The 26,493-nt window shown below is 46.2% G+C and overlaps 1 protein-coding gene across 1 annotated transcript in view; it reads left to right on the top strand.

Annotated features, from left to right (window-relative positions):
- The window catches only part of PTPN23 (protein tyrosine phosphatase non-receptor type 23), a 74,035-nt gene extending 50,947 nt beyond the window's left edge, over positions 1 to 23,088 (top strand). Inside the window, exons 21-25 of the mRNA XM_068235193.1 lie at positions 5,269 to 5,453; positions 6,798 to 6,902; positions 6,988 to 7,126; positions 18,126 to 18,239; positions 20,450 to 23,088. Of these exons, the coding sequence (XP_068091294.1) occupies positions 5,269 to 5,453; positions 6,798 to 6,902; positions 6,988 to 7,126; positions 18,126 to 18,239; positions 20,450 to 21,031 (1,125 nt within the window). The 3' untranslated portion in view covers positions 21,032 to 23,088. The remainder of the gene's footprint in view (positions 1 to 5,268; positions 5,454 to 6,797; positions 6,903 to 6,987; positions 7,127 to 18,125; positions 18,240 to 20,449) is intronic.
- Positions 23,089 to 26,493: the final 3,405 nt, after the last annotated feature.

The following is a 26,493-nucleotide window of genomic DNA, read 5'->3' as shown; positions in this document are numbered from 1 at the left end:
ACATGAGGGTGCTTCGTCTCTGGTTCACTTTAAGGTTGGTTTTACACCTGGCCAATGCGTTTGCAGTGTTATGCTCTGCCCCCATGACACCGCAGTGCACAAAAATGCAGCGTGCGCTGACAGGGTCATATGCGTAGCGCCGCATGGCCTTCGCCGCCCTCTGCTCAAGTTTAGTCACTTGAGCCTGTGGGGCATTAGTTATGCCATTGTGTGTTTCTTTCTTTCTTCTCTCCACTCCTCTCTATAACTCTCTCTTCCCCCTCTCACCCCCCCCCCCCCCCCTATTATCTATCTCATGAAATTGATGTGTCTGTCCGACTCCTTGGCTGGTGTGGGTTGTTGGTTACTTCCATATTTCTTTATTGAAGTGGTGGGTATAGATTGGGGAAGTGCTGCTGTTATTTCTGCAGAGTTGTGGTTGTCTGCAGAAAGTGTGTGACCTCCTCTCTGACCTCCTGCAGCTCGCTTTGTAGTGAAAGCTGTTTTCTACTTTGAAGTTTTTGCCAGTTTATGATTTCCATGTTTTCTTTAAAGTGGGATTGTCATTATAAAAATCAAATTTTAACAGCAACTGGTCCGAGTGTATTAAAGTGATAAAGATGCTAATCCTGCATTCAAAACTTTCAAAACTTTTTCTGCTGTTATGGTTTGGCGTTATCACATACTTAAAGAGGAACTCCAGCCTAAACAAACATACTGTCATTAAGTTACATTAGTTATGTGTTTGATTTTATGATGGCAGCCATCTTTTTGGTTGAAAGGAGGTGACAGGGAGCATGAGACACAGTTCCAACTGTCCTGTGTCCTGAGCACCTCTCCCAGTTGCTAGGCAATGTGTATAACAACATAGGAAATCCCATCATGCTCTGCACAGCATCAGGGAAAAAAAAGACTGGGCTTTTTTTCTTTGTTTGGTGGAGCTTAGCTAAAACTGCAGCTAAAAATAATGCTTTGGTAAGAAAAACAAAGTTCTGATGCTGTGAAACTGTTAAACACCAAGCCTTTTCAGTTCTGCGGAGTAGATTTTTAGTCCGGAGGTTCACTTTAAAGAGGAACTGTAACGACAAAACGGCCCCTGGGGGGTACTCACCTCGGGTGGGGGAAGCCTCAGGATCCTAATGAGGCTTCCCATGCCGTCCTGCGTCTCTCGGGGGTCTCGCTGTAGCCCTCCGTACAGCCGTGACGCAATATTTACCTTCCTGGCTCCTGCGCAGGCGCTCTGATGCCTCTCGGCGCCGAAGTAGGCGGAAATACCCGATCACCGTCGGGTCTGCTCTACTGCGCAGGCGCAAGTTTCCGGCGCCTACGCAGTAGAGCGGACCCGACGGAGATCGGGTATTTCCGTCTATTTCCGTGCAGAAAGTCGCCACAGCGCCCCCGCTGGAGCCAGCAAAGGTAAATATTGAACTGACAGTCGGCACAGTCGCCGGCTGTTCGGAGGGCTGCAGCGAGACCCCCGTGGGACGCAGGACGGCGTGGGAAGCCTCATTAGGATCCGGAGGCTTCCCCCACCCGAGGTGAGTACCCCCCAGGGGATCTTTTTAATGTTACAGAGTCTCTTTAAGGCACTGGCCCTTCAGTAGTCAGTGCCAAACAGTTGCATGCTGGGAGTTCTTTTTATCTATAATATATTCCTCCTCTTCCATTTATTTCCCTGCCTAGCTGCTTATCTGCAACATGAACCCCTGCTCACTTGTGTTTACAAGCAAGGCTGAGGTGACTCAGCGATTGGAGGAGAAAAGAAAAAAAAAAGTAAAGGGAAGAAATGACATCAGAATTTAGCCTAAACTGTGGGCAAAAGACACGGTTCCCACCAGGAACAGAATTCTCTTCATTTACTATATAACATTCACTGAAATCAAAATGTGGACAGTACAATACATGTGTTATGTAAGTAGATCAAGTATTTATCTACTTATATATGTGTTTTTTTCCCCTGGAATAGTATGGCTGATCCTACTGCTTTAACAACTAGCCATTGGGGAGTCTTTGGGAAACTCCTAATCTAGGTTCAGCTGCTGATTACATTGGTGCAACACTATCACTGTAATCAGTTTCTTAATCAGTTTGCCATCACTGTATGCTACTTTGTATATGCGTTTGTTGGTGGGGCTCTCAGGTGTTGGGGTCACCTAGAGCAGAGATGGATTCATGTGAAATGAGGGCCTAGGCAAGGTAGTAGTTTTGGCTCCTCTTAAGGTGCCGATTAACTGTGCAATTTGACAGCCAATTAATCGTTTCACCGCGGTAATAGTTCGGAAACGATTGATCATGCCCATTAATAGCCATATTCCTGCTAGTCAATACAATCAGATTGAGTCGATACAAAACTATCAGCCGTCGATATGTACCATTAATGGGCACCTTTTATTGTCCTTTCGGTCATCTAATATGGGCGAAGGCTCAGACAACATAGCAGTTGCCCCCCCCCTGACAGCACCTGGGCCCCAGGCACCTGCCTAGGTTGCCTTGTGGATGATCTAGGGGACAGGGCAGCGGGGCTGCAGAAATTTGAAGCGGGTAACCGAATAGGTTCCCCAGCCATTAGTTATGAAGCTTGTGTTGGTCTGGTATTGACATGTATTGATGAGCTGGGTTGTTGACTATTGCTTTTATGTCATGCATGGCCCAGGGTTCCTCCAGCACTCAAGAATTTACGTCATGGGTTGCAGAAATGTAAGGACGTTTTGACACAAGCTTAGGACGGCAGCTGGGAACCAGCACAGCTTCCTTTGCAGTCTTGTCTGACCCCCAGACTTCGGGCTCTGGCCTTAACCATTTCACAACTGAGGGGTTTTACCCCTGAAACACCAGCGCGATTTTTACCTTTCAGCGCTGCTTCCATTCTAGTTTTGATGTACTATGATTGGTTATTGGGGACTGGAGAGTCCCCATAACCAATCATATGTACTGCAGAGCCGGGGTGCGTGCGCGGGTCGCGGGGGCGCGTGATCGCACGCTGCACGTTTGTTTACCTACATTGTTTTGAATGAAGACGGCTTTTGTTTGAAGCCGTCTTCATTCTACTCGCAATCGGCGAGGCTAATTGGATTTAGGAACGCTTGTTCCTAACATCCAATTAGTCACCTGCTGTGCGGGCTGGCTGGAGTGTGAGCGAGAGTTCCCCGCCCACTCCCAGCCAGTAAACTAACAAGTGCGCCTTCCTCCGTCTGGGGGTGAAGCGGTGCGCAGAGGGACGGAGAAATTTTAGCACAGGGGGGGTGAAGTGGTTAATACGTACACAGTAAACTCCAAGGGACTGGGAAACATACTGTAGTTTACTACATCAGAAGTTTACTAGATCAGCGCCACGGAATATGTGGGTGCTTTATAAATCAATAGTAATATATCAGAAATGGTCATACGTGAGCACATAAAGTATACTATAGTTCTGTTTATTAATTCAGCCAATAATTGCGAGTCATTTATTCATGTCAATGCTTCAGCAAGCGAGCACAGAGTGTCTAAGCTAGATCACTATGCACAGTGCTCAATATGCAGGGATTTGCAACAATCATGCAACAGCTTGCACAGGAAGCATAGGTCTCGCCAGATAATGCAGGTACAGTACTGATAGTTTCTGCCTCTGTCCACGTGTCTGTGCAGCCTGGATGATACTGTGCCGTTGCAGCCATGCACAAGTGAGTCACAGATGACAGGCAATTCCCCTCAGTAATCAGGCAGCAGCTTACACAGGAAGCATAGGTCTCACCAGATAATGCAGGCACAGTACTGATAGTGTGCTCCTCTGTCCATGTGTCTGTGCAGCCTGGATGATGCTGTAGTGTTGCAGCCATGCACAAGCAAGTCACTGATGACAGGCAGTTCCCTCAGTAATCAGGCAGCAGCTTGCACAGGAAGCATAGGTCTCACCAGATAATGCAGGTAGAGTACTGATAGTGTGCTCCTCTGTCCATGTGTCTGTGCAGCCTGGATGATGCTGTAGTGTTGCAGCCATGCACAAGCAAGTCACTGATGACAGGCAGTTCCCTCAGTAATCAGGCAGCAGCTTGCACAGGAAGCATAGGTCTCACCAGTTAATGCAGGTACAGTACTGATAGTGTGCTCCTCTGTCCACATGTCTGTGCAGCCTGAATGATGCTGTAGTGTTGCAGCCATGCACAAGCATGTCACAGATGACAGGCAGTTCCCTCAGTAATCAGGCAGCAGCTTGCACAGGAAGCACAGGTCTCACCAGTTAATGCAGGTACAGTACTGATAGTGCGCTCCTCTATCCACATGTGTGTGCATCCTGGATGATACTGTAGTGTTGCAGCCATGCACAAGCAAGTCAGAGATGACGGGCAATTCCCTCAGTGATCACGCAACAGCTTACACAGGAAGTTTATGGTGGCCATACATGGTTCAATAAAAACGTTTGATTATCCCATTTATTCACTCTAAATGATCCTAATCAAATGAAAGTTGAAAATATTTTTTTTTAAATCAAGAAATTTGGACGATTATCCAGTTTTTTTCGAGAAAAATCAGATCGGACATGCTGAAAAAAATCTTTATATTCGATCTAACGGAATAATCGAACTAAATTATCTCATGGAAAAAAAAAGAAAAAATCTATCTTGTATGGCCACCTTTAGGCCTCACCAGTTAATTCAGATACAGTACTGACAGTGTACTTCTCTGTCCACATTTCTGTGCAGCCTGGATGATGCTGTAGCATTGCAGCCATGCACAAGCAAGTCACAGATGACAGGTAATTCCCTCAGTAATCAGGCAGCAGCTTACACAGGAAGCATAGGTCTCACCAGTTAATGCAGGTACAGCACTGATGGTGTGCTCCTCTGTCCACATGTCTGTGCATCCTGGATGATGCTGTAGCGTTGCAGCCATGCACAAGCAAGTCACAGATGACAGGTAATTCCCTCAGTAATCAGGCAGCATCTCACACAGGAAGCATAGGTCTCATTGGCTGGTGCTTGTGAGGTAGTCCATGCAGGCCCAGAGTAGTGTGCAGGTAGCGAGCAGGCTCCATGAGGCTGCCAGCCCCGCCCACCAACCATGGCTCATGGGTCTCTGACTATGATGCCTGTGCCCGCCCACTTTCTACTATAGCCAGATACAGGCTACAGCAGGGGTCTTAAAATAGGTTTACCATAACAGAAGTCCTATTATATCCGGGTTTACTATACCATGTGCTACTCCCATTTACTTATAATGTAGATTGGCCGGGAACTGGACATTTAGTTTACTGTACCCGAATGTTTACTATAGTGAGGTTCTACTGTACACATTATCTTCTCTTTGCAGCAAAAAGTGGTGCGCTACTTCCCCACAGAGCGCGGCCAGCCATTGCTTCACGGACACATCACACTTACCTTGACCAGCCACAAGGTGGCAGACACCCACGTGGAGAGAGTCATCTCGCTGCAGTACAAGGACCAGAGTCTGAAACGCTCTATAATCCACCTGCAGTACACCTCCTGGCCGGAGCTGTGAGTAGTACCGCTCTTAGTAGAAAGGGGGCGATAGAGGGACATGCACTAGAGATTTTCTGCCCATTAGGGCATGGCCTATGGGAGCAGGAATTCAGAAAATAGACACTTGAGTTTCTGTGCTCATTATATTGCAGCATTATATTCCCACCAGTGAAATGATGCAGCCTAGCATCCCTAAGGGTCAGGCCTTACTCTTGCATTGGCTAGCATCTCAGGTGGTCACACAGAATTGCACGTGACCCGCAGTGCTGATGGAACGCACTGCTGTGCATGAGTGGAGACGTCAGACACTGGCACCGCTGCCAGATCTAGCCTCCCCTCCCCCCAGCACAATGCAGCACTGCTTAATAATAAAGTGATGCTGGCATGCTTGTAAGAGGGTGAGGCCACAACACACAAGCTGACACTGGCCCCGCCCCCACCACTGATGCTGGGTCACCTCGTCCTAGTACAGGGTTGTCGAACTCAAATACAAAGTGGGAGATAATTAAACAATGGGACCTAGTCGCAGGCTGACCTCAATGTCTACTCGCCACCTTCCTCCCTTATAAGTTTCCCTGATGTCTAATGCCCCCCCCCCTCCAACCCCTATATAGTTCCCTAGTGTCTAATGGCCTCCCTCCAACCCCTATATAGTTCCTTAGTGTCTAATGGCCTCCCTCCAACCCCTGTATAGTTCCCTGGTGTTGAATGGCCTCCCTACAACCCCTATATAGTTCCCTGGTGTCTAATGGCCTCCCTCCAACCCCTATATAGTTCCCTGGTGTCTAATGGCCTCCCTCCCAACCCCTGTATAGTTCCCTAGTGTCTAATGGCCTCACTCCAACCCCTGTATAGTTCCCTGGTGTTGAATGGCCTCCCTACAACCCCTATATAGTTCCCTGGTGTCTAATGGCCTCCCTCCCAACCACGATATAGTTCCCTGGTGTCTACTGGCCACCTTCCTCCCTTATAAATTTCCCTGGTGTCTAATGGCCTCCCTCCAACCCCCATATAGTTCCCTAGTGTTAAATGCTTTCCCCCTACCTCCCCCATATGGTTTCCCTGGTGATCAAGAGCTTCACCTCCAATATAGCTTCCGTGGTGGTCTAGAGTGAGCCAGACATAATGCAAAGTGGGGAGACCGCCAAATTTAATGTCTCTGAGGGCCAGATTTGGCCCATGGGCCGGAGTTCGACATGCATGTTCTAGTACAAGGAGGTATAGACTGCTGGGGTTGGGGGAGGTGGATGCTGCCTGTTGCACACAGAACTACACTTCCCATGATCTCTAGCGATGACTGTTAGCTGCTAATATCTTCATTCTGTATTGCTGGATAAGCTTTATTTTTTTTCTCCTCAGTGGTCTTCCTGACAGTAAAGGGAACCTGTTGCGCTTCATCCAGGATGTCCATAAACACTACTTGCACCAGCGGCCTCTACACATGCCCATCGTAGTACACTGCAGGTGAGTATGCCTGTGTCAGTGCGGGGGGTAATAGGTCTGGGCTGGTGATCTGGCCTCACACGCCCCTCTGCACCTTGTCTTCCAGCTCGGGGGTGGGCAGGACGGGAGCCTTCTGCCTGTTGTATGCCGCCATGCAGGAGGTGGAGGCTGGGAACGGGATTCCTGATCTGGCTCAGCTGGTGAAGAAGATGCGGCAGCAGAGGAAGCACATGCTGCAGGAGAAGGTGAGCCAACGGTCCTCCCTGTAACCTCTGTCTACAGACCACCACTAGGGCGGCGTCATCTCTCTCCACAGGTCTAACTTCTCAGCAGCAGTGGGGGCGGGGCCTGGCATCAGGGGTGGGGCCAGCACCAGCTTGCATGATATAGCTTCGCTTCCCTGCACGAGCACCAAGGTAATTTTTTTTTTTATTATTATTATGCTGCTACAGAGGATCGAAGTGATGGTCAGTGAGAGTAGGGAGGATCAATGAGATGCAAATATTTCCACGAGTTGATGTAAATTTTTGAACATTTTTATGCAATTATGCAGTTTGAAAATGGATCAATCAATTAACATCCAGGTTTAAATTGATTGGCTGATTTTGAAGCTGCATATATTTGCATACAAATTTGCTTCAACTCTGAACTATTTGAATCTCATTGACGGGGCCGGATTTAAGCCAAGGCCTTATAGGCCAGCGCCTAGGACACCACAGGATCAAGGGGTGGGTGGGCAGCAGGCTATACTAGGGAAGGGGGAGGGGTAATCAGGCTATCTAGCTGGGGGGGAGGGTCATCTGGCTGTCTATAATAGCGGGAAGGGTCAACGGGCTACTTATACTGGAGGGATGGGAAAGGGTCAACTGGATACCTAAATTGGAGGAGGGGGCATCTGGTTACCTATACTGAAGGGGGGTGGCTGCTGACAGTGGCCTTGGGCGGTACAGAGTGCAAATCCGGCCCTGCTCATTGATCATCCCTATTAAGCTGGCCATACACTGGCCCGATTCGCCGCCGTTTCGACAGCAGATTCGATCACTGGGATCGAATCTGCTGCCAATCGTTCGCGCTACACGCCGAATTTCGATCCTTTTCGTCCGATCCCGTCGATCGCTCCGTGCGGAAAATTAGCGTCGATCGCCCGCGGGTAGGGAGCGCGTCGCTAGCGGCGTTCGAGTACCCAACGACCGACGCAATAGAGCCGCATACATTACCTGCTCCGCCGGCACGACTACACCCGGTCACCGCTGCTCCGTGTCCGCGCTGGTCTCCGGCATGCTTCAGTTCCTCCTGCCCGGCAGGAAGTTTAAACAGTCGAGGGCGCTCTACTGTTTAAACTTCCTGCCGGGCAGGAAGAAGTAAAGCATGCCGGGGCCGGAGACCAGAGCGGAGACGGAGCAGCGGTGACCTGGGGACTGGAGTCGCGCCGGCGGAGCAGGTAATGTATGCGGGCGGGGGGAGCGGCGGCAGCACCACCACCACCACCACAACAGATTGTGAATGGTTTCAGGCTGAAATCGGTTCACAATCTGTTTGCAGTAAGGGTAGCCATACGATCCCTCTCTGATCAGATTCGATCAGAGAGGGATCTGTCAGTTGGTCGAATCTGATGGCAAATCGACCAGTGTATGGCTACCTTAAGAGTTGTTTGCAGATGTTGTGCTAATTGTATGCAAGTGTATGCAGGATGATAATGGATTAATCCAATATTGTTGCATTTACAAGCTGCATAAATTTGCAGCCACTTGGCGTTATCTCATTGACCTTCCCTATTCGACGGGAGCACTAAATGTTCCTGCTGAGTTTCTGACCACTTCCGGAGAGATAGGGCCACAGTCGCCTCTTTCAGCAAATTTTCTGTGTTCCCATTGCAATTGCACACAGAAAAAAGCTGTCCTCCTAAGTTTAAAACGCAGAAAAATCTCAAATGCAAATTCGCAAAATGAATGTGCTGCCATTGAACTACATTTCATGTGCGGCCATTGAGTTTTGGGAAAATCTCAAATCGCACTTGATCTTTATCAAGTGTGAACCCTGCCTTATTGTATTCAGAAACCTGTATGAGGGCTGGAACCCACTAGAGCGAATTTCTAAACGTTTAGGGAGCGATTAAAACCGTTCATGTCGGGGCGTGGCCAGCCATGAAGCTGTGAGGACGTGCAGATCCCCAGCTCTCCCTTACCCGTGATCTTTCCGGCGGTATCCTGCTGTCAAAATTAGCCCAGCCGTCCTCAGTCTGGTCCCGGAGGCTGAGGGGTTCACAGAGGAGCGAAGGGATGTCTTCCAAATCAGCCCAGAAAGTGGTTGGACCGGCAGAAAAGCTCGCGCGGTTCGCCCGCGGGACGACACAAGATGGCGCCGGCGCTCCTGCAGTGGATACAGGCAAGGCGGCGGAGACGGAGAACTCGATCCCCTGCAGGGAATCTTCCCGCCAGACAGATGGTTCACCTCCACACTCCTCGGGTAAGACCCAGCCATCTCCCACTCACCTACCCAAGAGAGACAAGCTGAAAAAAGCTGCGCAAAACGGGGACAGTCAGTGTGAGGAAGCCATAGTGGGTGTGTCGCAGGCCACGGCAACATCTCCCAAATCCACTTCCACTTCACCCAAAGCTCCTGATAAACCTGGCGGCAGAGCACATATTGGGTCCCTGACCCCACAATCGGGGTCACCTTCATGCGGGTCCAGTAAAAGGAGCGTGTCTGCTGGGGAGGGAGAAGAGGGAATAATGGAGGAGGTAGGGGAAAAAGACAGCCAAAACACAGAGGAGCCATCTAGAACTGACATTATGGAAGCTATTAAAAGCTTACACACATCTCTTACCACAAGGCTGGACTCTATTCAGGCTGACTTATCCTTTGTCAAACATGATTTATCCAAAGTAAAGGATCGCACAACTGCAATAGAACGTAGAGTCAGCGAGTTGGAGGATACAGTCGCTCCAATGCAGCAAAATCTCCAGAGAGTGACAAACTCCTCATCTGCCCACTCCACTAAATTAGATGATCTTGAAAACAGGGCGCGCAGGGACAATCTGAGGCTGGTAGGGGTTCCTGAAAAGGCAGAGGGTTTACAGCCTGAAATCTTTTTTGAGAACTGGTTTAAAGATGCCCTGCCTGGTCTTATTGTTTCTCATGCCTATGCAATTGAAAGGGCACACAGAGTTCCTGGGGGTCCGCCAAAACCGGGGGCTACCCCTCGACCCATTGTGATGAAATTCCTCAACTACAGAGACAAAGTGGCCATCTTACGGGAAGCCAGAAATCAACCTGATCTTTTCATTGAAGGAGCTAAAGTTTCAATATATCAGGACTTTTCGTTAGAAATCCAGAAGAAAAGAGCCACTTTTATCCAGGTTAAGAAACGTTTGCGTGATAACCAACTGCAATACAGCATGTTGTTCCCAGTAAAGCTGAAAGTAATGAAGGACAACAAAGCGCACTTCTTTTTTTCCCCAGAGGAAGTATCTCAGTGGTTGGATGCCCAAGGTCTTCCCATATGATAACAGAAGATCACTTCGCTCATCAAACAATATCTCTGACTATTAAGCCACTACCTACAAGCGCCACATCCTATATAATATCACTGAATTTAATACAAGGGTGACATTACGGGTCTTCACCAGAAAACTGAGGCTTGTATGATATGTTTATGTGTTTTCTTATATGCTTTTTTCCCCCCTGCTTTTTCCTCTTCGCAGATATACAAGCCTTAGTAGAGGACTAACACTGTTTCATACAAGTATTGAATGTATCCAACTGGTCACGTACGTTTATTACTACATGGATAACTGGCGCAACTTATTAGTATGCTATGTGCAGGACTCTCACAGTTCTAGTGGCCTGATTTATATCAGTCACACTTATAGTCTACACCATTGATATATATGGCTATAATAATAAGTAAATAAGTCTGGGTTAATGCTTATCCTACTTAAACACGGGTGGGGAGGGCTGGCCACCTTGGTTACCCAGGTTTAAGTAAGTTCGGGGAATGAAACTTCCTGGAGTTGGGAGCAGGGAGTGGGGTGGGTTAGGGGTTGTTGGAATGTTTAGGTTAGTTAAGAGGACCCTACACTCATTTACGGCTGGGATGAATATACCATCAGCTTCCGCTAATGATCCAAAAGCTCATACTAAAGACATATATTATGATTATGGCTAATTTACGCATAGTATCGTGGAACACTAGGGGTTTGAACGATGTGATAAAACGCAGATTGGTATTTGATTATTTAAAAAAGCTAGCGCCACATATAATCTGTCTACAAGAGACACATTTAACTGGTGGTAGAGTGCTTTCCCTAAAAAAGCCCTGGATAGCTGGTTATCATGTGTCTCACTTCTCCTCTTTTTCAAGGGGTACAGCAATCTTACTTAGCAAACAATTTACAGGCTCAGTCCATAGTGTCCAGGTCGATACAGAGGGCAGGTTTACAATTGTCACGATTATTGTCGAGGGGAAAAAATTCACGATAGTATCTTTATATGTACCTCCCCCTTTCTCGGCCTCGGTCCTAGATGCCTTGGCTAATAAAATACGAGACAAATTGGATAACCCCATTCTGATAGCTGGTGATTTTAACGCAGTCATCGATCCACAAAAAGATAAACTCTGTAAGAGTTCCCGGTCATTTCCTGCCCTCAATGAGTGGATTTCAAATTTAAATCTTACTGATATTTGGAGATGGCGTTTCCCAGACAATTCAGAATTTTCATGCTACTCGGATCAATTTAAATCCATGTCTCGTGTTGATATGTGTCTGGGCACCAGGGATATTTTACCATTGGTTGAGGAAATAAGATATCTGTCTCACGGCATCTCGGACCATTCTCCAATGGTCTGTGTTATTCGCTGCCCAGCTCCTTTCCAGACGGGTCATTGGAGGATGGGTCCCTGGTGGCTTGAAGATCAGACAATTTTAAACCCTTGTAAAGAAGCAATGGTACACTTCTGGGATGAAAATACAGGATCAGCTGACTTTAACATATGTTGGGATGCAGGTAAAGCAGTCTTAAGGGGGGCATTTAGAGCCTCATTGTCAATAATCAGACAAAATGACCAAGCTTCACATGATTTTAATGAAAGAAAAGTAAAGGAGGCTAAAACGCAACTAATCCTGGCTCCTGGACCAATTACATATGAGGCTTGGGCTGTGGCAAGGAGATCATACGAGCTGAAGCTGATGTCACGGGCAAAACGCAGGGAAATTATATCTAGACAACAAACCTTTGAGTTTGGTAACAAATGTAGTAAAATGCTGGCGTATATGCTAAGATCGAATGATTCAACGACTGCTATACCTAGAATCCTGGACAGTTCGGGTACACTCTGCACTTCCTCAACAGATATTGCTAAAGAATTTTTTCAATTTTACTCAGAGCTTTATACTAGCAAAAGTAGTAAAGATTTGAACTCCATCTCTAAATTTCTGAGCGAAATAGATCTTCCACGTATTGACGAGGCGACTAGGCTGGCGTTGGATTTGCCCATATCGGAGTCCGAAATTTCCCTAGCCATAGAATCCTTTAAGAAAGGCAAAACTCCGGGCCCGGACGGTGTTCCGGTGGAGTGGTACCTTAAGAGTAAATCAATCTCTATCCCACAGTTGGCTAAGTTGTTTACTCACTCTCTTCATGTCGGTCAGTTTCCTGACTCTATGTATGAGGCTTTAATTATTTTATTACCCAAACCCAACAAAAACCCTGATCTTTGCGAGTCATATAGGCCTATTTCGCTGATAAACACTGATGCCAAAATTTTAGCCAAGGTCCTGGCCCAGAGGCTTAATCAATATATTCCCCATCTGATTCATGAGGATCAGACGGGTTTTATCCCTGGTAGATCCACTAAAGGTAACATCAGGCGGCTTTTCTCCAACATTCAATTCCCTCACAGCAATAAAGGATCCAGAGTCATCTTGTCCCTTGACACTCACAAGGCCTTCGACTCAGTCGAATGGCCTTATATGAGGGCAGTGTTGGATAAAATGGGCTTTGGCGAAACATTCCGGAGATGGTTTGACATTCTGTATGCCAAACCACGCGCAAGAATCAGGGTCAACTCCTATATATCAGAACCCTTTAAGATCCACAGGGGAACCAGACAGGGCTGTCCCTTATCCCCTCTACTATTCGCATTAGCAATGGAACCTCTGGCTGAACACATTAGGTCATCCTCATCTATTTGTGGGCTTAAGATCCATAAACTAGAAGAACGTATTTCATTGTACGCTGATGACGTCCTTTTGTATTTGGCAGATCCCGGTCCATCGCTGGTCGAAGTCTTCACAATATACAAATCTTTTGAGAAGATATCAGGCCTAAAAGTGAACTGGTCTAAATCGGTTCTCTTTCCAATCGATCCTGCGGCAACGGAGGTAATAGACCCCTCCTCTCAATTAATGGTAGTTGAGTCCTTTAGGTACCTTGGGGTAAATATAACACGGAGGATAGAAGACTATATACAATTTAACCTTATCCCTCTTTTAGCTGCGCAGGAGAGCAAATTTAAAAACTGGAATAAGCTTCCACTTAATCTTGTGGGTAAAGTCACAATAATTAAAATGGTCTATGCCCCTAAATTACTGTATGTTTTACAGGCGTCACCAATCTACATCCCTAAGAGGCTCTTTAATAAAATAGACTCTATGGTAGTTAGTTTTCTTTGGGGCAGTTCCACTCCACGACTAGCACTATCCACTCTACGTCTTCCAACAGCTCTTGGGGGTCTGGCACTTCCAAATTTTCGCCTATATTACCTTGCGGCCCAATTAGGAGTCATTCAAAAATGGATGAGCGCTGATAGACTAGATGCATCCATGAACCTGGAAGCTGATATCGCTACCTCCTATGAGGCGTTAGCCAATATTATATATAGAGGTGTAACGCCAGGTAAAGTGGGAACATCTCTTCTCAATTCCTCATTAAAAGTATACACCTCAACAGAGAAACTGTTTCCCAGCACAGAGCGTGCAATTTCCCCCAGTTCCCCGTTGTGGGCAAATCCTCGCCTGCCTGAACTTATTAAAATGGAAGATAGTCAATTCTGGATCGAACGTGGGATTAAATACACTAATCATATCTTTGCGGATGGTGAGTTTAAATCTTTTGCTAGATTCAGATCTGAGTTTGGTCTTCCTCGGCATTCGTTGTTTCGCTATTTCCAGCTTCGTGATGCTATTAGGTCCCAGATGGGTACCTCAGGGGTATATTTTGAGCCTTCTGAGCTGGAACTGTTGGTTCTAAATAAAGACACTTCTAAACAAATTTCTAGATTTTACATGGCTTTGTCACTTAAGCTAGGTTTTCAAAAATTTGAAATAATTAAATCCAAATGGCAGTCTGAACACTGCAAATTAAGTGCAGCAGATTGGACAGAATTAGAAACTTTTTATATGCCTAGTGTGATAAGTGCTAACGATAAACTAATCCAAATCAAGTGGCTCCATCAAATATATTATACTCCGCTCCAGTTATCTAAAATGGGCCGTGGTATCAGCTCGGAATGCAATAAATGTGGCCAGTCCAATGCAGGGTTCATTCACTGTGTATGGGAGTGTATACCGGTCCAGGGTTTTTGGGGGCAGGTTACCCAGCTTCTTACCCAGATACTACATAGACCAGTAGACTTGTCCTTTAAAGCCTCGATGCTAAGCATCATAGACAACACTTCCTGTGGTAAGCATAAACAGTTATTCCTCAGGTTAGCTTTTTTCTACGCAAGGAAATGTCTATTATTCAAGTGGAAGTCTTCTTCTGTACCAACTTTGAATGAATATAAAAAGTTAATTAATCAGAATCTGCCCTTGTATTGCCTTACCTATCAAACTCGGGGGCATCCCACTAAATTTGATAAAGTATGGGGGCCCTGGGTTGATAATGCTAATTCTGTAATTCCTAATTTGGATATCACAGTACATATTTCAGATCTGCACTTGTAAATGTTTTTGTTCCCTACAATCTTAATGATTTCAATGCTCTTTTGGTGTATTTAGCTCATATGCTGGTATTGTTTTGGTCTGTATGAAACAATTGGAAGAAATTGTAGATGGTTTTTTTTTCATTACCTAATTATTGATGGGGTCCTCTTGGGTTTGGGGATTGTGGGTCAGGGGGTGGGGGGGGGGGGGGGGTCTTGTTGGGATTGTTGGGATTGTATGTTTTTCTTGTACAAAATTCAATAAAAATTCTCTTTTAAAAAAAAAACCGTTCATGTCAGGAATCGGCCCGCGGCACGCCTGCGTATACGGTTCCCGACTGCGGATTTGACCAGATTAAGCGGGGAACAGCCTTATTTAAGCTAAAAACAAGGCTGGGACCCCTCAAACACTTCCCACTGCCACCACTAGCCGTTGCTAGACACGTTTACTCAGCTGTCGAGTGCTCAACGCACTCCGCGTTTTCGTATTTGGGTCAGCTTTGCGCTTAGGCCGAATACGAGAACGCCACGCACACACGCACAGTTGCAATCTTACGCTGTAATGAAGCAAAACCACTAACAGTCGTTCCGAACGATACTGTTAGACGTCCCACTCGGCTGTCGAGCGCAGAAGTGCCTCATACACACAATGCAATTACAATTTCATACGGTAGTGTTGCTCAAGCGTACAATTAGGCATGAACTTATACACGGTTACACTTCAGTCTCTTCTAGGCTATGAGTGTTAGTTTAGCACAGCAGAAGTCAAGCTTATTAAATAATGATTTAATATTCCATAAAAACATAGAACAATGCAGAACTTAATATATACAAAAGATGTACAAAAACAAAGTAAAAAAGTTACAAAGATAAAAGTTACAAAAATAAGAGGTTACAAGGATCAAAGTTACAAAAATGCACACACGGATATTTGCGTAAAAATAAACGGGGGAAAAAAGAACGTTACCAGCTTAGAACGTTGGTTGACGGGAGGACGCCGTTTCGACCAGGAGTCGCGATCATCTCTAGCTAAAGCGCTACCTCCAAGAGAAGATTCTTATTAGGTATCTGCCTCTGCTTTTTATACTCTGAGCTACGCCTGGAGGCTGCAACTTCCTTGGGGAGGGGAGGAACTAGGTTTTAATTAAATCTCAGACATTTCCATTTCCAGGTAAAAAAGTCGTATTATACATCAAAGATTGTGAAGTGAGGCTTTCAACTCCAGGTGAAAACTTGATTAAGGCTTTTTCCTGTCTCCGTTTTTTAAAGTCTGCAGAGATTCCAACCCCCTTCCAATAGATGTAATTTACAGGGTATCGTTTGCACCTCCACTAATAATTCAATTTCCACAGGTAGAAAATGGTATCAAAAGGACTTCACCCCTTCAATAATTTCCAGTAGGCTGTCAAATACATTTCAAACATTCAGGTGTCAGCTTCCCCCTGTCCCCAAGACTCTAGCAGGCTTGCCTTGTATAAGGGGACAATGGCTGACACCAGACTCAAAAGCCATGCTGACCAGCCTATTCTTCCTCAATTGGCAGCTAATTAGCAGTCGACACAGTTTCCCCTGCTGGACAATGGGGCAGAGGTAGTGGACATCTACATACAGAATTACATTAGACTTCAGTTTACTCTGGCCAGGTGACCAATTACTCCCAAGCCCAATACACATCTGAGGTTTTACCCAGTAGACAGAAACAGGACAGAAATATGTTCTGTTATTATCATTAACAGCATCAGCACCCCAATATATCACCACAGTTCACATTACAAACGCGGACGGCCATGCGTGCGGAACGCAACGCATGCGAACGCACGCCATCCGCATTTGTATGCGTTGCGTGGCTGATCCCATCACTGAAAAGTGAATGGGACAGCCGCACATTTTTGTACTAAATGCGTGCAGCATGCTTTCCCGGACCGCACAGGTCCGGAACTCATGCAGTGTGAACATCAGACAGTGCACTGTCTGATGTCGTGCGTGTCGGCCTCCCGCACGCGTTTCCAAAACGCGGCTGGAAACGCGTGCAGCTCATGTTAATGGATGGGCTAAATTCCACTGGAGCTATTGCGATAGCGTTTCTGCAATGTAAAGTATAAAAACGCTGGACTAATCGCTCATCAAAACCTACACGTTTTGAAGTTACTGCACACTGTAAAAAAAAAAAATTAAAATTAGTTGAAAAGACCAATCAGAATTAAAACCGCTAATCGCTACACAATTGCTGGCAAAAAGCTGACAGTTTTTTTTAAAAGCGCTACTGCAATCACTCATGAAATCGCTTACAAACAGCTCATACAAAACGCTAGCAATTAGCGATATCGTTTTTGTAGTGTGTTCCAGGCCTAAACTGGGTTCAGATCTGAAAGGCAATACTTCATTAGCCTGGGGCACACTAGAGCTGTGTTTTGAGCGATTTTGGAGTTTTGAGAATCGCTGGTGCTTTTAAAAACGCTAAGCTAATGAAAGTGCATGGTGTTGAGCTCACTAGAGCGATTACGATTTTGAAAATCGCAGGATATGCGCTATTACCCAGAAGCACAGTGCAATTAGTATTTCTTAATTTGATTGGTGGATTCAAATGCAAACACTGAAATTGTGGACAAATCGCTGACACTCTTTACAAATCGCTACCTTAAAGTGAACCAGAGACAAAGCACCCTCATGTATTTTACCATATATACCAGTGGGAACATTAGAGAAAACACCTATCCTGCTCTCTGTTTCATTATTCACTGCTCAGCCTGGTTGTAATCAGCCCTGATAAAATCCTGACTGAGCAGTCAGTCTTGCTTTGTTTAGGAATCATTATAGCTGAGTCTGTCTTCTCTGATGTCTTTTCAAGCTAAAGCCTGCCCCCTTGTGGCTCTGCTATAATGACCCAGCTATAATGATTCCTGAGCAAAGCCAGACTGAATGTTCAGTGGGGGATTTTATCAGGGCTGATAACAAGCAGGCTGAGCAGTGAAGGATGAAGCAGAGAGCAGGGTAGGTGTTTTCTCTGTTCATATATATATATATATATATATATATATATATATATATATATATATATATATATATATATATATATATATATATATATATATATATATATATATATATATATATATATATATATATATATATATATATAATGGTAAATACATGAGGGTGCTTCGTCTCTGGTTTACTTTAATCGCCAGAAATCACAGTTGCAATCACCTGCAAAGCGCTTACACCAAACACTAGCAATTGGGATATTGTTTAGCGATTTCTAGTGTGTCCCAGCCCTTTACAGATTTTCTCTTTGGTGATTGTCTTCTGTATTTCTCCAGATTCATTTGAAGTTCTGCTACGAGGCGGTTCTGAAACACGCCGAGCAAGTTCTGCAGAGACACGGTGTCTACACCCCCTCTTCTAGTAAGCCCCAGCACACTGCTTCACCGAAGGTAGGTGGGGGTGGGCTTGTTATGTACAGTGTGGATGGTGGGTGTCTGATGGGGGAGCTAGTTAAAGCGGTATCGTCACCATAAAAATAAAATTTCAACAACAACTGGTCTGAGTGTATTAAGTGATAAAGATGCTAATCCTGCATTCAAAACTTTCAAAACGTTTTCTGCTGTTATGATTTGGAGTTATCATATATCTTAGCTTACTTGGCTCTTTAGTAGTCGGTGCCAAAGAATTGCATGCTGGGGGTTCTTTTTATCTATAATATATTCCTCCTCTTCCCTTTATTTCCCTGACTGCTGCTTATCAGAAACCTAATCCCCTAATCACTTGTGTTTACAAGCAAAGCTGGGGTGACTCAGCGATTGGAGGAGACAAGAAAAAAAAAGTAAAGGGCAGAAATGACATCACGAGTTAGCCTTTACTGTGGGCAAAAGACATGGCCCCCACCAGGAACAGAATTCTCGTCATTTACTATATAACATTCACTGAAATCAAAACGTAGACAGTACAATACATGTGTTATGTAAGTAGATCAAGTATTCATCTACTTATATATGGTTTTTTTTTCCCTGGAATAGTATGGCTGATCCTACTGCTTTAACATATAGCGTGGATAGAGCTAGTAAAAATGGGAACTTTGAGGGCTTGTTTCCATATAGTGCGCTTTCATGCGCGATTATGGAAATGCGATCGCAGGGACAGCAGACAGTGCATAGACTGCCCTGTCTGCTGTTTCCTATCGTGCGTTGCGATTCACCGCTGAATCACCGTGCATGGTTTGCTGCATTTCGGGGCGCTTCAGCCCGCGATCCCATTCACTAATGAATGGGATTGCAAGCCCCGTCCCCCACCGGGAGTGACGCGCACAGCAGTGGGGGGTAGCTAAGGAGCTAAGCACTCTATACATAACAGTTGATACAGCGCACCAAAGCCTGCCAAGGACAACCACAGTGTTAGAGGTGCAAAAAGGGGATGGGGAAGAGTCTACTACTATTTAAAGCATCTATAGAAGTGATTATTACCAGAACAGGACCAATAAAGAGCTAATATTGCGGTTGAGGAAGGTCCCCTTGGGGCCCCTGTAACTCAAGGCCCCCGGTGCATGTGCAACCTCTGTACCCCCTATTGCTACGCCACTGGCGCAAAAAAAGAAACAAGCCCTAAGTCCCCTTTTACTCTTAGACACTTTGCGTTGCGTTACCTTTTCTGCATGCAAAGTAGAGCAACAGAAAAGAAAGTGTATGGAGCTCAGTACACTAATTGTCGCGGTGGGCTGGGAACTTCTAATTCGCCACCAACCCACTATAAAGTCAACAGGGTGTTACCGTGCGACTACCACAACGCAGCGGATTTTACATGTGTTGGAGGAACGCACGTGTGGAACGATGCAAATATGACGGGGAAGTCGGGAACTCCATTGATGTGCTTCCTGTGCAGCACGGAGTATGTCACTGAGCAGGAGCAGTGTGGGGGGACGCAGAGCTATGCATATGACCTTTTCAGCACACTCTGCCGCAGGGTCATATGAATCAACATGCCTCAAGGGCTCATATGCAATTCACTTTCACCTGAATTTTCTCCTAGGAGATCATTTTTCATTTCCAATTTAAATTAACTTTTTAGCATTTTGCAATAGAAAAAGTACCAAAAAGTAAGTGGAAAAGTACTGTCAAAATTATTTTGAGTATTTGTTTGCTTGTTGGTGGTTTAAAGGGCATTTTATTTAGAAGTTGTGAAAATGTCACCTAGGAGAAAACTCAGGAGAAAAAGTGAATTGCATATGGCCCAAAGTGTCTTATTATATACTTATCTCAATGATATACATAAGCTCCGCAGACGCATCTAGGTGTAATATTGTGTCCGGTCTCCCCTCTGTTCTGCTGCTGTAGTCCCCGTTTGTAGCTTTCCACTCCGCACAGCCTTGTACATCGCATGGCTGTGCACAGCAGCCATGGCACGTAGAGAGGGTGCGTGGATGGACTGTGGTAATGCCTTGGAGATCCTAATGGGCTACAGTGGCAAAACAGAGGGGAACCCAGACGTGGTAAGGAGTCGGGAGGCGTTTGGAGACTTTATATATAAAGTTGAGGTAAGTGGTTTTTAACCTTTTCTTTACCCTCAGGATTAATTAACTCATAACACTGGGGCAGAATACTTTTATTTAGCTCATGGTGGTGCTCTCCTTTAACCCTGTGATCTCTTCCAGGTCTACACACTGCTGGACCCACAGGATATCGTGCTGGGAGGCGACATGCCCATCAGCTCCATCCAAGCTACTATTGCAAAGCTTAGTATTAAACCGTCCTCTGGCAGCCCCGAGGCCACCAACCATTCCCAGAGTTTCCCAAGTGCCATCGTAAGTGACCAAGCATCATTGGAGTTGTCACAGGCGTTTCCTTCCCCGATATCCTCCCAGCCAGATATCGCCGCACAGACGCATGTAGAGCCCGCTCCATCTCCCATTCAGCCTGCTACTAATGGTCCTGCCCCCAACATCCCAGCAGAAGTCATTAACCATCATGCACCAGTGTCTGGAGAGGGGATGCTCATGCCTGAGGTTCCAACTGGTCCCACTGCACCACCATCATCATCTTCATCCCTTAACCTGCTGGCCTCACTCACCCCTGAGGCCTTCAACTTGGACAGCTCCCAGAGAGGGAAGCAAAAAATGAACAAGCAGAGCTTCCTGCAGCCACAGAATGATGGGGGCCTGGCACGAGGCAGCAAAGCCACCGGCGACGACCCTCTCAGCATGCTCGACCCTCTCTGGACTCTAAATAAAACCTAGGCGGACTGCAGACCACTGGTGACTTGCTTTTACAGTAGGACCTGAACGCAGATCTCCTTACTCTGTCGCTGGGGTTCCTCCTAAACTGGAACATTGGATTTTATAATCTAACCCTAAGTTCGGGGTCCAGCGTGTATTCTTTCTGGTGGTCGGGTACAAAGGTGATTGCTACACTCCCTGACAAAGCTCTCACTTGGCGATATTCCTTACGCAATGTGATCGTCTGGCAGATGGACCTGGTTCTGGCACCTTAGGCAGGTGGACCAGAACCAAGCGGCCAGTCTGGTCAGAAAACTCACAGCTTTGCTGAACCCGCAACCTCCTCTACAGGATGAATAAACTGATTCACTCCATAGTCCGCGTACTCAGCCCGAACCTATCGGGCCTAATGTAGCACTTTGATTGTCACTTGCAGTATATTTAAGAATATCAGGCTTATGATGGGCATGGTTATTCTGGGGGGTGGGGGAAGGGGAGGGTAAGATACTTAGGTGGCCTTAACAAGATGGGTGCAGTCCATATTCCAAAGACGTGGCAGGAGGTAAGCTTGGCACAGAGTCTGTAGAACGATTCTAATGGGCTTCACTGCGGGGGTGGGCGAACCTCGAGTATGTGCATTACTTTACAAAACGTTTTTTTAGCAGGTAAAATAGTTTCTGTATCTCCTGCAGCTGTGTATTTAGCGGGCTAGCTGCAGTTACTCTTACTACTGGAAGTATTTATATTTTAGAGAGACAACAAAAAGGGAATTATTCCACATATCACACGTTTCCACGTTTGGGGCCGACATCTGGTGGGCTGTACCAAAAGTGAAAAGTTTTCCTTCTTAACCTGACACATCCTTAATGAACTGATCGTTGGTTCCGTCTCCGTTTTGTAATGACAGGCCCTCTTGAAGAGGAGAGTAATGGAGGGGTTAAACATGTGCAGCTGTAGACTTGGAATAAATCTGTGAAATAGTTGACTTATAGTGCAGTTTAACGTCGCTGGTTTCCTCTCAGTAAAGGGTTTCGTTGCACAGCAAGTATCGCAATTATTTCTTTTCGATGTTGAAATCCTCATCAGGCAAATGGTCCCTTTGGAGGGAATCTGTAGCGCAATAGCTGTGTGAGAAGCCTCTAATGGAACCTTTTTCTTTTTGTCCTCCTACGTTGTAACGTTTCTCGCATCAATGAGGAATAATTTAAAGATCCAAAACTAGTACGTGATAGCCTTTTATTAAGCAACAACTAACCACATGAGTGGAAAGGTGAGAAGCGGTTTCCAGAGACAGCCATACTGTAAAATAGACACTAGGTTTCCAGAGGTCGACTCGCTGTGGAACAGACGCTGGTGAACCTTTTTAGACTGAAATTGTACATTTCCTTGTGTTGGTCAACACTAGGACCTGGGGGCGGCTGTCTGAAGGTGAATGATGATCTGATCCCCTTTTAAGCCTAGATATTGGTCCACCACTGTGAACCATGGGCCAATAATGAAGCTAGTAGGGTTGAGACTGTTTGGCTGGGTAGTTGGGTGTAGCCAGAAGGTATTATACAGAAAATTCATATCCTATCACTCGGGCCAAAAGTTTTTTTTGTTTTGTTATGAATAGTGTTGAGTAGAGGGAACCATTGTTAGGTTTTAGCTGCCCTCCCTGCCTGTCACGCAGGACCATCAGGGCCTATATTAAATCCATGGAGGTCCCAGAATACAGACCGTAAGCCCAACCTCCCTACTGGGGAGACACACAACAGAAACAGTCTGGAAGAACACTATATCTGCACGGTTCTGTCCAAAAAGAAAACAGTTTGGCAGGAATTTGACTGAAAGTGGAGGCCTTGTCTACAGATATGAAGCATTCCTCCACACCAATTTTTTGCAAATGTCACAGCTGTAAATGGAGATTATAATTAGTTTGCTGCAATACTGTATCCCCGTTTTTATGTTGTTCACAACAGCTTTGTGAATACCGCGATGTCATCCTGGATGTGCATCTCCCTCAGTCTCAGCTCTTCACCCCACATGTACAGCAACAAGCCGATTTTAAATTATGAAAATAAAAGTTAAAAATATAACGTGATGGTGTGTCTTTACTCTGACGTAGTTCCTGGTCTTCCTGTCACCTTGCCAGCAGAAGGGCTACTGAAGTCATCCCATCCTACTGGAATGCTTCCTATAGTCCCCAGTTCTCTCATCAAACAGGTCCCCAGGATGGTTCCTAATGCTTCTTGATCCTCTTATCCAGGGCTGTGGAGTCGGGGCAATTTTGGGTACCTGGAGTCGGTGGTTTCATAAACTGAGGAGTCGGATGATTTTTGTACCTACTCCACAGCCCTGCTCCCATCATAAAGACTGTATAGGGTTTCTCTGGAGGTGCCCTTTGAGTGTAGTAATGGTAGTATACGTGTATAACCAAATGAGGTGGTTATACACGTATACTATAACAAGTTTACAGGCGCCCATGCTGACTACTACTACATAAAATGTGTTTTACTGACCTGAGGAAGTGGGCTGAGACCTGTGAAATGCGTTGTCTACACGTATACCTGTATTTAAATAAAGAATCTTTTTACTTAATAGGAGTCCAGAACAGAGGTAAGCCACCTCATTTGGTTATACACGTATACTATTAATACACTCAAAGGGCGCCTTCAGAGAAACCCTATCCAGTCTAGTAGCACACCCTTAAGTGAGGTGACTATTCCCTCAAATTTGCAATTCAAGCAGATAAAGAGGAACAATGAAGGAGAGCAACCGCCCAGCTCCAGGAGGATCCGGGATACCGAACGGAGACGGTTTTTCCCCACATACGCATAGGTGGTTGCAAGATAGCAACCCCACATTGAGTATTACATCTCAATACAAGCACTCAACCATATTAACGACACTTCACTATCATGCTCCTGTCCTCCCTCAAACCCACAGGTCCTGAGACGCCCGATCGCAGAGAGGGACTATCAGATTAACCCAACTGACCATCTGCTCCCATCATGCCTCCCCAGTAAGGACTCTGGTCCTACTATTCTATCTTGGGTCCTTCCATCATCTTTCCATAGAGGAGGCACCTGGTAATCCCAGATGATCCCCAGTCTTTCATCTGCCCAAGTAAGCAGCTTCCCCTCCAGAAAAGGTCTCAATAATCCCTGCTCCACCCATCATACCTCCCCAGGAAGGCTACTGGTGGTTCCCAGCCTGCCATCACGCTCTCCAGCTAAGGAAAACTCCCAACAATCCATGGTCTTCCCATCATACTTGCCTCCACAAGAAGGCTTCTGGTGGTCCACCAGTCCTCCTATCATAGCTCCCCAGGAAGGCTCTCATACTGTCCTTGGACGATTCTGAATGGTACCCAGTATTTCTAGTATACTCTTCCCGAGGAAGGCTTCTGAAGGACCTTAGTCCTCCAGTGAGACAGCAGTTTAAGAGGAAGTTGCTCCTCCTGGTCTCTTCATCAATGGTCCCCAGTTCTCCAATCATACTTGCATCCCCAGGAAAGGGTCCCTGGTCCTTCCATCTTACATCCCTAAGAAAGCTCTTGATGTTCCCCCTACCCCACCTCCCCCATAACGATCCGAAACAGAAGTCTATGCATTTGATTTGTCTATATTCAATGTACATACAAATTGCAACAAAATCTGTATCAAGTTGGGGAAAATGTGGCATCACCTCTATGGTCTCAATGGTCTCCAGTTCTCAGATTATTCTGATCTACCCTGCAAGTACTTGCAGTGAAAGGCACCTTATGGTACCCCGCACTCCCTTCAAAATTCCTGCATACTTCCCAAGGAAAGCTTCCTATAGCCCCAGGTTTTCCCATTATACCCCTCTCCCTGTGAAGGTTCCCAATGGTTTTCAATCTCACCTTTTCTGGAAGGCTTGCACTGGTCTACAGTCCTTCCACTATGCTAATCTGCTCATGAAAGTTAGCACTGATCCCCAATCCTCTTCATACCTCACCAAGAGGGCTTTTTAATGGTCTCTGATTCTCCAATCATACCCACCTACCCATTATATCTCTCAAGGAAGGTTCTCACTGATCGCTGATGGTGGTTTTTTTTTTTTTTTTTTTTTGGTCTAGGAGGGTTTAAGTTGGTCCTGATCCTTCCATCATACCTCTCAAGGAAGGTTCTCGCTGGTCTCTGATGCCTTCTTTCTAGGAAGGTTTAAGGTGGCCTCTGATCCTTCCATCATATCTCCTTAGGAAAGCTGCCATTGGTCCTCAGTTCACCCACTGCACAGCCTCAAGTAGTTCCCTATCCTCTTATGATCACACTTGTACAGGCACTGGTATACACCAATATACAAATTGGTATACCCATAATACAGAATATGTACAAAATTATTATAGGTAAAACGTATAACAAACTCCAAGACACAAAAGGGGGAGAGAGCCCTGCCCTTGCCAGCTTACAATCTAAAGGAATGGGGGGGGGGGGGGGGGGGGGGGTTGGGTGTCTAGGTGCTGGTGAGGGTCAGGGCTGGCTGGTTAGTGTCAGGATTGGGGCAGGTCAGAGTCGGGGCTGGTTAGTGTCAGGATCAGCGCAGGTCAGGGCTGGTTAGTGTCGGGATTGGGGCAGGTCAGAGTCAGGGCTGGTTAGTGTCTGTATCGGAGCAGGTCAGAGTCAGGGCTGGTTAGTGTCTGGATTGGGGTAGGTCAGAGGCAGGGCTGGTTAGTGTCTGGATCGGGGCAAGTCAGCGGCAGGGCTGGTTAGTGTCTGGATCGGGGCAGGTCAGAGGCAGGGCTGGTTAGTGTCTGGATCGGGGCTGGTTAGTGTCAGGGTCACAGCTGGTGAGTGTCAGGACTGGTTAATGTCAGGGACGGGGCTGGTGAGTGTCAGGGTTGGTTAGTGTCAGGGTTGGGGGAAGGTCAGGGTCAGTTGGTTAGTGTCGGTCAGAGCTGGTTAGTGTCAGGGTTGGTGAGTGTAGGGGTGTGTCAGGGTCGGTTAGTGTCAGGGTTGGGGGAAAGTCAGGTTTGGGAGAAGGTCAGGGTTGGTTAGTGTCCGAATCAGAGCTGGTTAGTGTCAGGGACGGGGCTGGTGAGTGTCAGGGCTGGTTAGTGTCAGTGCCGTGGCTGGTGAGCGTCAGGGCTGGTTAATGTCACGGTTGGGGGAAGGTCAGGGTTGGTTAGGGTCAGGGTTGGTAAGTGTCGGGGCTGGGGGAAGGTCAGCGTTGGTCAGAGGCGTATCTAGAGGGGTGCAGGCATGGCTTCTGCCATGGGCGCCACAGCACCATGGGGCGCCATGCCTCAGAATCAGACCTTGGATCAGATTATTTGTTATCTGAGGAACATGGCTACTTAATTTATGTATGTAGGGATCACTTGGCTTAGTGATAGAAAAGAGGACAGAGAGGAAATAAGACAAGATATTTTCCAAAAAGTAACTTTAGCAATATCTGGACCCAAAGAAAACAATGTACATGAGAAAGGAAGCAGTTTTTAGAGGGGAAGGGGGCTCTGACTGGGGGGGCAGGGCGCAATT

Source organism: Hyperolius riggenbachi, chromosome 5 (genome assembly GCF_040937935.1).
Source record: "Hyperolius riggenbachi isolate aHypRig1 chromosome 5, aHypRig1.pri, whole genome shotgun sequence".
Classification (NCBI taxonomy): Eukaryota; Metazoa; Chordata; class Amphibia; order Anura; family Hyperoliidae; genus Hyperolius; species Hyperolius riggenbachi.
Note: the sequence above shows the minus strand (reverse complement) of the source record. Positions and strands in the feature narration are given on the sequence as shown.